Consider the following 13,079-nt stretch of genomic DNA (forward strand, 5'->3'; position numbering starts at 1 on the left):
ATAAGGAAAACTACCTGAGCATTACACATAATGGGTGGCAATTTTGTGAGTATTGACATTTTTTCCTAGACATGAGAAGCAAGATTATAGGTGAAGTCCGCAATGGCTGCAATGTGGAGTGTGGTTAGTTAAACACAGTAACTCATTAACATATAAGTCCCAAGCAAACCATGTTTTGTAATTACGTTTTAAGTTGCAAAATATGCTTTGACTACAGAAGTCAGTCATCAATTTTTCCAGGTTAATTACCTATAAGGATGCAATAACAGAGATAGGAAGAACCGAAAGGAAATGAGCTAGGAATTTGTAAGGATTATGGGCAAAGCAAGGTTACATACAGATTGGGAAATTGAATGTTTGTTTACATTTACCTAAATCTCCAAGGCTGGGTTATACACATCCTATGTGGGTGTATGCATGCACACATCCATCTGTATTTCTAGAAAATAGACTTTAATTGAAAAGAAAAATCAATTGGGTTCACAGACTTTGACATTATTTGTTCAGATGAATCAGAGTTGCAGCTTCAAATGATAGACTCATTTATAGAAATTGAGCAAACTCATAATTTATCTAAACATTCAGCTGATGATTGTACATGATACAAGAACAATCTTCTTGAATGATTTTTTTAAAGTTAACATTTCCAGTCAGAGAGGAAAAGGATGATGAGAGAAAAGGCTGAAAAAACTGACTATAAAAGCTCACATAAAATATGAAGATTAATGATAACAAAAGAGTGTTAAAAGATGTGGCTGAAAGAAACATTTAAAATTAAAACATGGAAAGGGCATGTAAGAAATTTAACATAATCAGTATTTTCATTCAATTTAGTAAGTATGTGTTGATCACTTATGGATTATAAACCTTAGAAGTCAGAAAGTTTCCTTCTAGCAGTTTACAGTTTACCATAAACTGTATAAACAAACTACGGAGTATTTAACAGAAAACTAGGAAAAATAGAAGTAGACAAGACTACTTTCAGGACTCAAACTGGGAAATGTTTTTGTTGATTAGGCCGTAAAATACAGGATGATCAAAGGAAGGTGAAGGGGAGATTCCAGGTTGTAGAAACACAACAGGCCAAGTTTTAGGTATTTAGGTTACCAAAAGATTGGAAAGTCCAGGAAGCTATTAATGAGGTATTGAAGTCACCAGAGCTATAGGAAAAAACCATAAGGAACTGAAGAACCAACCCTTCATCAGTTGGTTCCAGAGCTTGCCCTTCTCCAAACGAGATAAGCTTACAGACCACTCTTTCTAACTGCCAATTCTTCAGGTGTCTCTGTTGATTATTTTCAGCAATTACCTAATAAAGTTCTGACATAAGTAACAATACAAGCTTAGAAATCTACCTACCTTAGAGATGTTGTAATCAACAGGTACCTAACAGGTAACATCCACTTAAGAAGGCCAACACAGGACTATTATTAAAGGACAATTCTTAAAATCTTTTTCAGATATTTTAAGAACTAGGTAACCCTTAGAAGGATCTAAGGTAGGCCGGGCACGGTGGCTTACGCCTGTAATCCCAGCACTTTGGGAAGCCGAGGTGGGCGGATCATGAAGTCAAGAGATCGAGACCATCCTGGCCAACATGGTGAAACCCCATCTCTACTAAAAATACAAGAATTAGCTGGGCCTGGTGGTGCGCCTGTAGTCCCAGCTACTCGGGGGGCTGAGGCAGGAGAGTTGCTTGAACCCAGGAGGCGGAGATTGCAGTGAGCCAAGATCATGCCACTGCACTCCAGACTGGTGACAGAGAGAGGCTCCATCTCAAAAAAAAAAAAAAAAAAAAAAAAAAACAAAGAATCTGGGGTAAAAAGCCTTTAAAATAAAAACAGTTCACCCATCTCCATAGCAAGGTGTCTACAATCCTGCATTAAAGGCATCATTTAGGAAGTTCGTAGGGTACTTTTTAAGTGGAAAAATACATACTTAACCTTTATCCCTACAACAAATTGTTTTATTGGTTTATCTGTAGCTTGAAGGCATTAGATTGGAGCTAGAAACAAAAAGCATAACACATTAAAGAAAATACCAATTAGAGGTCAAAGTTTATCTACATCATAATTTTACCAAAGTTATACATCTTTTTTCCCCAAAAGAAAAATAGCATATAGCATCTATTTGAGTTTGAATTATCTGACATAACTTAATGTTTCCCTATTCTTGAATATTTATCATATATCTCAGTTTTCACATTAACAACTAATATCCATGTTATATATTTAAAATGAATTTCCATTAATCCTTCTCCCCCCTCCCCCTTTTTTCTAATTAATTAGGAATCAATTTTGTCAACATATTGAAGAAATCATCTGAGGAAAATAAGAATCACATTTCCTTTTTACTGTTAGACTGCTATCACACATTTTAAAAGATCACTCTTTGTATTTGCAATTCAAAAGCAGAGAAAACAACTAATTTAATTATCATGCAAAGTATATATAATTTTCCTGATTTGTTAATCAAAGTGGCTTTAAGAGGATTCTGTCACAAAGATGCTCTGAAAGTAACAGGAAAGTAAGCACAAATCCTCACTGAGACTCTTAAGTGAAAATAAAGTGTTTCAAGCTTCCATTGCTCCCCCTAATGGTAGGAAAGCAGAAAACATCTAGATGTATGTATTTCACATTTGTCAACTAAATACTTTACAGAAACCTTCCTCCACGTGAGTATGTTCAATATTGTGTTTTATGTAAGTTCAGAAAACAAACTAAAAGTAATAAATATATCAGTTATTATTAAATTGCTGGTATTATATGAAAGACTCCTTGCTATTCTAAGTAATTATTAAATGTTTGGATTTAATCTCTTTGCTTAAGTTTAGGGTAAAGGTGAAAAAGTTAAACTCATAGATTGTATAATATAAATCAATTATCTATAAGAATCAATCCTATCTTTTCTCAACTGTTACTAAATGATTAATTTACTTAAAAATTAAACAGGGCTCAGACAACTTTACATTCAAATATTCACATCTCTAACAGCACTGACCTGTCAAATTACCCCACGTATCTTGAAATGCTTACTACAAGAAGAAAATTTGACTCTAAAAGTCATTTTGAACAATTTTCTTTTGAGAACTCAGACAAAGAATGGGTATCAGTGTAACTCATGAAATACATGAAGACTATCATAGAAAAGTGACTTTGGTGAATGGTGATTATTTAGGATTGTCTCCTTTCCAAAAGTACAATCTCATTTTTATGATGAAAAGAGTATTATAACAGGGAAAGATAGCTGATGCAATAGTAAAAACTGTTGAGAAGGGAATTATACAAAGAATGAGACATGGCATCAAGAATGAATTCAAAAAGAGCAGAAAAATATAGGCACAAAAAGAGATAATGTACAGAAAAATGTCAGTGATACAACAATACAAATTTTTACCTGCTAGCATGTAAGTAATTTAGAGCTGGATTTTATAAACATGAAATTGTTTTTCTAATACATTCAACCAAAAGTTAGCACACATAGTTCAGTGATCTCTCATTACTTACAATAAAATATTTTCTATTTGTTAGGAAATAATATCTTATTCCCTGGATCTATTATTTCTTTTTATTGATTTTCTTTCTATTCTCTAAACTTATTTGCTTAATTATAACTGATTCTCTGTCTATATTCCATCTTATTCTAGCATGGATTATTTAAAACCTGTATTAGTTTTGGAACCACTAAACATTTGCTCAGAAGTTTGAATTACCAGAGAAGCACCCTAACTCTTCAAGAACTTCCAAGCCTAAGGAATCACTGATTTCATGCATTCATCCTGGAGATTTTGCTTAAAAATTAGAAATAACAGATCTCATGTTTCACAAAATCAAAATGACAACTTTTGGAGCAGGGGAATGAGAAGTGGGAAAAAGATGATACAGGGGGTTCTTTGTCAGTATGCTGTATATAGCAGTGCAGTTGAATGACTCCTGTGCGTCAGAAATCCAAAGCAGCAGCAGCAGCAATTAGGGAAGATCATCATTTTCACACAAGGCTCAGAGATGGGGGAGGAGAGCAGCGGGGACAAAGGAAAAGGGAAGGAGAAAGCGGGGCGAAGAGGGGAGGGATGGAGGTGAAGATAGGGCACATCCTGCAAAGATAATGCCTGTACAATCAATGACATCATCCTCCTGCTTATATATATAGGGGAATGGCCAGAGCACCTCTCATAGTTCACTCACTTTCAAAGCCAGCTGAAGGCAAGAAGAAGTGCTAGAGAGAGCCCCCTTCAGTGTGCTTCTGACTTTTATGGACTTGGCTTGTTAGAAGGCTGAAAGATGATGGCAGGAATGAAAATCCAGCTGGTATGCATGCTACTCCTGGCTTTCAGCTCTTGGAGTCTGTGCTCAGGTAAGAAAAACAGAATTTCACAACTCCCTGAAGTGATTTCTTTTTTCTCTTTTGCAGTGTGTTGCTACTTATGTTAATGTATCTAGGGAGAAGAGTTGCTCCCTTTTATTCAGGATTTACCTTTTAGTGACAGAAACTGAGTATCTTTTTCTCTGCCTTTATGATTACTGAGAGATGTATTTTCCCTTTTAAAATCTGCAAAGCAATAAAAGGGATTTTAATGAAACACTGCACAACCCCCTTTGGAATTCAACCACTAGAGGGAAAAAACCCTACAAAACTTTCAATTAGGCTGATCATTATCTAATGAGAAATACAGAGGCAGTGGCTGTCAACCTGCAAACCCATCATTACATCCCATTCCATTCAAAATGTTTTACTCTCATCCTCATTCATTCTCTTAGGAAGCGGTGGCCCTCATGCCCTTGTAATAGTCCCCATATTATTTTCTTAATTGTTTGTGTTAAGATAACAAATAAAGTGAAAATTGATGCTTAGTGAAAAATGAAGCATTATTTGTAGAAAATTATTTCTAGAGAAATACAAAAATATTCTAGATCCTTTTTGAGAATAGAGTTTGCATAGTCTAATAAGTGTGCTATTAATATAACTGTTTGGCATTTTTTCCATGCCATTTAAGTTAATACAAAATACAATTGGAAAATTGGTATTCTTATATTGATGGAAATGATTTGACTTTAGAGTGTTTTGCGTGTGGTTTGAAAGAAGTTATATAGTCCTAAATATCTACGAATAACTCACTTTGAAAATAAGACTTAAATTGAGAGGTATAACATGAAATATTACAACCATTGCAAAAGGCTCTACTTAATATTTAAGAAATATTTGAGTGACCACTTCAAAGGGAAAAGAACACCTTAGGAAGCAAATGCAGCAAAAATAATTTAACCTGCTCTGTGTTTTTATGTATCATACATATGACATGGAAATGTTTAACTCAAACTCATGCTATCATTTGATTTAAATTATGAAATTAAAATCTAAGAAGATATAAATGTGATTTATACAAAATTTTAAATTTATTTTAATCATCAGAACATAACTTTCAGCTTCTACTTTTTAAATCTTATGAGAAAAAACAAACTTTTTTACAATTATGATTTTATCTGAAAGTTATATGAGATTAAAGATTCACATACTTCTGGAAGAAAAACTGGGTTATTGATTAAGCACTGTGTTTATTAACTTGAAACTACTTGTTGTAATAATGCAATAGTTATGAGGATTTTGGTATACATTGCTCATAAATTCCTGAAACAGATTATGTCTCTAACAAATAGGGAGAAAAGATCTCTTGTATAATTTAGATTCTAGGTAAAATTAAGCCAATGGTTTCTCCGATTGTGACATTTCTTTTTACTGAGTGTGTAGTACAAGGAAGATAGAGTCATTTTTAACTTTATTTTTACTATTGTATAGTATTTTCTAAATTTTCCTTCTCTGTAAAATATTCATTAACAGAAACTTGGATAGAGTTTTTTAAAAATCCAGAGATCCATTTTTCAATGCTGTTGTACATGTGTTGTTGAACAGCTCCACTTTTGCTTCAAACAATTTCCTTAAATGCCTATGAAAAAATTAAGGATACATAATTCTGAATTCTTACTTAAAGTACAAATACAATTCTTTCAACGTGTGTTTTGTAAAAAAGCATCACAAGTTAAGCAAACCTCAGTATCTTTATTATTCTAAAATTATCAGTGAGAAATTCCCTTTGCTTTTGTCTTGAAAAGGTCTCTTGTATAACCTTCATTATGTTGTGTTTTCAAATGTTAATATGCATATTTTCTATATATGTAAACTATGGCTAGTAAGAAATAAACTACTCTATCATATTTGGTAAAATATGTGTTATACAATGTAATCACATTTTTAAAGTCTGAAATTCAAAGATTAAACAACTCCAAGTGATCAATAGCTGAAAAATAATCATATGCTTATTTTCTTAGAAGTTCTTCTACTATTTTAGCTTCCTATTATGCTAAAGTATAACTATAATTTGTTTTTTAGGATTACTATTTTTAAGAAAATACATAAGAAAGACACTAACTTCTAAGATTTTTTTTAGATTAACCTAAAATCTGTAGATTATGATATAATTATATGATATGTGATTATAGTAAACCTGATTTTGATTTTACTCAGATTCAGAAGAGGAAATGAAAGCATTAGAAGCAGATTTCTTGACCAATATGCATACATCAAAGGTAACTTTTTCTTTTGTTTAATCCTGGGTTGAAGAACATATGAATTTTCATTATAAACATGGTATCCTTTTCCCATAGTAATAACTTCTCATGAAGATTGAAAAGTTCCTTGAGAGGCATTTCCTTTTTGAAAAAAAAAATTTCTTTTAGTTAAAGGAAGTTAAAGGTGTTGACGTGACAGGCAAAGAAATTATAATTCTATCAATCAGCATGTTGCAATTTTATTTAATTGCCACACATATTTACGTGCCTGTAAATGTTTTTAAAGGAACTTGTTTCCATGCCTTTTACATTGGGTATGATGAAAGGTATATGGGTCTCAAGTTAAATGAAAACAAAGTGAGCTCTTTGCCTTTTTCATTATATTGGGGGAAATAAAAAGGTGTTCCTAAATTAGAAATAAAAGTTCATGGCAACCTGCGAAAGAAATGTAGTATAGAGGGGACAGCAATGGACTGGCAAGCAGGAGCACTGAGATCTAATCCTGAAACAGTGACTTATTAAATATTTTATCTTTAGCAAGTGGATTAATTCACCTTGCTTACCTGTGTTTCCTTGTTTTTAAATGCAGGGGTTGCAGTTCATAACCTTCTAGACATTTACCATCCTATAATGTATTTAGTAATTACTAAACTGTGCTCTTCATTGTATGTCTGGATTTAAATTCTCCCTATAACAGACATGTTATTTTTACATGTTCTTCTTTTTTTTTTTAATTGAGCCAAATACAACTTTGTATCCTGGGCCCTATTACTCTTCTGTTGGGGTCTTGAAAGCAAGTTTTTAAAATTACAATCTGTACCTAGGAATACGTTCTGGGGTACATGTGCAGGATGTGCAGGTTTGTTATACAGGTAAATGTATGTTGTGGTGGTTTTCTGCACCTATCAACCCATCACCTAGGTATTAAGCCTAACATGCATTAGCTATTTTTCCTAATGTCCTTCCTCCCTCCACCCCACCCTCTGACAGGCCCCAGTGTGGGTTGTTCCCCTCCCTGTGCCCATGTGTTCTCATTGTTTAGTACTCAATCAGAATACCAATGGCTACAACTTCTTCAGTTCAAAAATAGACAACTGAAGTTAATAGTCTGTGTTAGAAAATGGGATAAGTTAGGTGTCTTGGTGTCTTGGTATAGATTTACCTAATTCCCAGGTGCAAGTTAATACATGAAGGTTCTATATAATCTGTGATGCTACCCATAACAATTATTAATGTGTGGAATGCATTACTAGCCTCATACTTTGTAATTGTCCACATTTAATAATACCATCTTTGTCACTGCTCCATTACACGTTAAGCTGAAATGTAATAGAGATAGAATAATTGTTTTATTTTTAATTTTTCATCTGTGATATATATATCATTTATATATTTCTGCCATCATTTTAATTTCCTTGCTTTCTTACTTTGCTCTGTGTGTACACACATAAGTGCATGTGTATGTGAATATAACTATTGCATTTTATTAAATAGAAGTTATGAGATATTGGCAGTATACTACTTTGTGAACATGATGTTACTAAATAAATAACACTGTATTTATTAGACTGGAGTAGCAATTAGACCCTAAATGTGATGGTTTAGCACACTGGGAATTCATTTCTTGCTCATGTAACACAAGTTTTAATTGCAGGGTTTTTTTTAATACATTTCAGATTAGTAAAGCACATATTCCCTCTTGGAAGATGACTCTGCTAAATGTTTGCAGTCTTGTAAATAATTTGAACAGCCCAGCTGAGGAAACAGGAGAAGTTCATGAAGAGGAGCTTGTTGCAAGAAGGAAACTTCCCACTGCTTTAGACGGCTTTAGCTTGGAAGCAATGTTGACAATATACCAGCTCCACAAAATCTGTCACAGCAGGGCTTTTCAACACTGGGAGGTATAGCAATAACAAAAGATTAATATGATTATAGTTACACTAGTTAGCTCTCATTTGTATTAATTTCTTAAATTCCCAATCATAATCATAACAAGAGGAGTTACAAGTATTGAAGAAGAACAAGCCATGTGTTGAAGTCAACATTGCTTCAAATCTTCAAAGTGTCCTTCAAATATTTGAAACTCAGCAGAATATGTTTTTCTTCAATATTAAAAAGAGGATATATCTTAAGGCAGATTTGATCCACATGTTTTTATTATGCTTAAGTGGATGGCATGTTTAAACAATTTTTGTTGTTGTAGGTGGTGGCATGTCTAACAAATTTAAGCAACTCAAAATGTTGTCTTAGAAACACAAAGTCATATGTAGTGATCTATAAACAAACACAGAATATAAAGGTTCCAAGTAAAACTGGAATAAAACATAAATATTTGTATTTAAATATATTAGGCAAATAAAATATATTTTTATGTATGTAAAAATATAGGATAAGGATATATTAGGTTAGTGCAAAAGTAACTGCAGTTTTTACCATCAAAAGTAATGCCAAGAACTGTAATTACTTTCGCACCAACCTAATATATCCCTATTACTCCAGTTTTATCTGGAACCTGTTGTATTTGAATATATTAGGAAAATAAAAATATTTTGAATTTATATAAAGGTATATATAGTAAGGATATATATCCCCATCATTTCAGTTTATTTGGAAACCTTTGTGTTCTGTGTTTGTCCATAAATACACACAAAACTTAGTGTGTAATAATGTACTTGAAAAATGCTTTACAAATTATTGTCTTCATTGATATATTTTGCTCTGAAAGATAAATTACAGCTTTGGAAAGATATAGAACAATGTCAGGATAAAGAAGCGAATGGGGAAGAAAAATAAATTCTTCAACAAAATCAAAACAAATTTTTAAAAATTTCCGACAAGGGAAACATTTCTTTCTAATTAACCTTTAAGAGAAATTTGGTCAATATTTTATATTCTGGATTTACACTGACATTGGGGATCTGAGGGTGTCTTCCCTGCTAATTTAACAAACTTGTGATTGACTACCAAAGAGCTACCCTGTGGATAAGAAGAAGTGCAGGCAGAATTTCTAGTGTTTATTATAACTGGTAAGCAAAAAGAAAATTTCTAAACAAAAAACTGAAAAGACCAGTTTTTAATTTACTATTAATTATTTAATTTAAATTCTTGGTAAATTGTTTAGTATTGAAAATATGTTTTGGCCAGGCACGGTGGCTCACTCCTGTAATCCCAGCACTTTGGGAGGCTGAGGCAGGCGGATCACTAGGTCAGGAGATCAAGACCATCCTGGTTAACACGGTGAAATCCCGTCTCTACTAAAAATACAAAAAATTAGCCGGGCGTAGTGGCCGGCCCAGCTACTGGGGAGGCTGAGGCAGGAGAATGGCGTGAACCCGAGAGGCGGAGCTTGCAGTGAGCTGAGATCGCGGCACTGCACTCCAGCCTGGGCGACAGAGCGAGACTCCATCTCAAACAAACAAACAAAAAGTTTAAGGACAAAGAAACTTGAAACTGTCCGTTATATGTTATTTATCCAAAAAAAACCTCAGTAAACTATTATGTAAACCAATCAAGTGCAAATAAGATTAAAACTTTTCCCTATTTTAAATGTTATTGAGTGATTTAAAATAAAATGATAATATTCTGAGCATAGTACAAGTAATTACAGACTATGCACAAAAAAACTAAAGATTAAGAAACTAGATTGTCTGACAGTAGCTGTTTTTTTCTCCTCTGAAATTGAATAGCTGTGGGTTGAAATAAAGTACTTGGTTGTAAGATTTTATTCGTATGCATTGCAATTTAAAACTTAGTCCCCTATCAGTATTTGTTATAGTGACCCCTCAAATTAGAAGACAACCAAAAATACAAAGAACATTTTTATCTTTAACATACTTTTAAAGTTTCTGTAAATTGTGTATTAAACTCTGTACAGATTTCTTAAATGGTAGCTGAAATTTTTGAGTCAGAACCATATTCTTAGAAAACAAATTATACTTAATATTAGAATGGGGCATATTCCTGCCTCATGATGTTAGGCAAGATTCTACATGGTGCTTAACTCCCTTAAGTTATTGAATCTGAGCTTGCTTTAATGATTAAGCACCAGAATCTAAAGAGATTGTCATCATTTAAACAGAGCTTTCCCATATGTTGATTTCTACAACTGACGAAGTTGGATAAAGCAACTTTCATCCCTCTATTGAGAAGTAGATCCCTGGAATGGTTTTCATGTCAAATCAGTAACTGACTTAATTGAATATAAAATTGTGTTACCTTTGTGGCCAAACTTGGTTTACCAGATCAAAAACTATATTTATTGTAATATATTATATATTTCATCCTTTTGGTGTTTCCATCATAAATTGAAGCCTGAACAGTACTCAGAGGTCTATTTGATGTTTTTCTTCAAAGGGCTGGATTAGTGTACGGCCTTGAAATATATAGTATAGAAATTTTTTAAAAGAACTAGCCTGGTGAACTAGGAAGAATACTGAACTGAATCAGAATTACCATGTTCTTATACTATTTCAGCCACTGAATAGCCGTCTCTCCTTTGAAAAAACAATCTCTTTGAACTTCATGTATCTCGTATCTCACCTACATATGTCTTGCTGTCTTAACAGCAAATGAGATAGAATGTAGAAAAATGCTCTGAAACAAAAGAATTTATTCATGTAAGTTTCACTTATTTTATCTCTATCTTGCAGTTAATCCAGGAAGATATTCTTGATACTGGAAATGACAAAAATGAAAAGGAAGAAGTCATAAAGAGAAAAATTCCTTATATTCTGAAACGGCAGCTGTATGAGAATAAACCCAGAAGACCCTACATACTCAAAAGAGATTCTTACTATTACTGAGAGAATAAATAATTTATTTACATGTGATTGTGATTCATCATCCCTTAATTAAATATGAAATGATATTTGTGTGAAAATGTGACAAAACACACTTATTTGTCTCTTCTACACTTGTGGTTTATTGAATGTGATTTTTCTGCACTAATATAAATTAGACTAAGTGTTTTCAAATAAATCTAAATCTTCAGCATGATGTGTTGTGTATAATTGGAGTAGATATTAATTAAGTCACATGTGTAATGTTTTGTAATTTTGCAAAACATATCTTGAGTTGTTTAAACAGTCCAAATGTTTGATATTTTATACCAGCTTATGAGCTCAAAGTACTACAGCAAAGCCTAGCCTACATATCATTCACCCAAAACAAAGTAATAGCACCTCTTTTATTATTTTGACTGAATGTTTTATGGAATTGAAAGAAACATACATTCTTTTCAAGACTTCCTCATGAATCTCTCAATTATAGGAAAAGTTATTGTGATAAAATAGGAAGAGCTGAAAGATTGATTAATGAACTATTGTTAATTCTTCCTATTTTAATGAATAACCTTGAACTGAACTTTTTGTCTGTTAAATGAACTTGATAGCTAATAAAAAGACAACTAGCCATCAAAATCATATGTTTCTCCACAGATTTACTTCTTTATAGAGTTACTTTTTATATAATTTTTCTCCTTTTGCATTTTGATCTAGTAAATAATAGTTTTACTTTTAACTTCACTGAGGTATTTGTGTGACTAATATTTTTCTCAATTGGGAGGAATATTTGAGGCAAAAGCTATGCTTGAAATAACGCCTCTTAAATTTTCTTTAAGGTCATACATATGGTGTCTGAAGCCCTCAAAGCCTTTGCAAGTCATCATTAGTAGTGACTTTCTTGACTCTTTCTTTTATAGAGGTCTAGGAAGTCCTCCCCTCACAAGACTGCAACTTATCCCACAGTTATCTATGCAGGATAAATCAGATCTTGAGTTGTTCTGTTATTAAGAAGCCTTTACAACTCCATATCCCTTTGAGAAGATTGTCCCTCCCTGAGGATTACTATTACGCTTGAAAGAAGTTAAGATAAATCTATAGATCTCTGAGTTTTTCTTGTAAAATCATGACTTCTCATTACTACTACCCCACCATCTCTTACCATCCCATTAGTCTCATAATTGAAAGTGTCCAAAGTCCTGCTTATAAGAAGGAAACTATTTCATAATGATTAAGATTGTCTTCTCTGCAGCTAGAATGCCTAGATTCAGCTCCATTATTTACTAAGCAGTATTGGACAACTTACTTGGCCTCCCTGTTTATTGAATCATAAAATGTAGACAACAATGAGGTTTGCAGGAGGATGATATGAGCTGATATATATATATTTAAAATGCTTAGAATGATGCCTTGAACATATTAATAACACACTAACAGTTATTAGTAGTAACAGTAGTACCAACTTTCCCATAAGAAAGTACTCATCAGATGATATACTTCCCTGTTTACTTCATTAGTTAACAAAAGTTTAAATCTACTAGGTCATACATCATCATCAAAACTCTGTTCTAAGCCAACACACACTCTTTTCCAACCCTTTAAATCCTTTCATTGGTTATTCTATGAAATTCATGGTCATTGCTTTCTTAATAGCTTTTTCAATGCCTGACTGACTTTGACAACATGTGTTAACATTATCTGGAAGTGAGGTATGTATTCTGGTCACTACTATATCATT

The 13,079-nt window shown here is 32.9% G+C and overlaps 1 protein-coding gene across 1 annotated transcript; it reads left to right on the forward strand.

Moving 5' to 3' along the window:
• The first annotated feature begins 4,171 nt into the window (after positions 1-4,171).
• NTS (neurotensin) lies at positions 4,172-11,983 on the forward strand. Its single transcript, XM_054442447.1, has 4 exons — positions 4,172-4,353; positions 6,520-6,581; positions 8,240-8,464; positions 11,213-11,983. Exons 1-4 carry the CDS (start codon positions 4,281-4,283, stop codon positions 11,363-11,365), a joined length of 513 nt encoding a protein of 170 aa, XP_054298422.1. The 5' UTR covers positions 4,172-4,280; the 3' UTR covers positions 11,366-11,983.
• Positions 11,984-13,079: the final 1,096 nt, after the last annotated feature.

The sequence above is a fragment of the Pongo pygmaeus genome, chromosome 10 (genome assembly GCF_028885625.2).
Source record: "Pongo pygmaeus isolate AG05252 chromosome 10, NHGRI_mPonPyg2-v2.0_pri, whole genome shotgun sequence".
NCBI classification, from domain to species: Eukaryota; Metazoa; Chordata; class Mammalia; order Primates; family Hominidae; genus Pongo; species Pongo pygmaeus.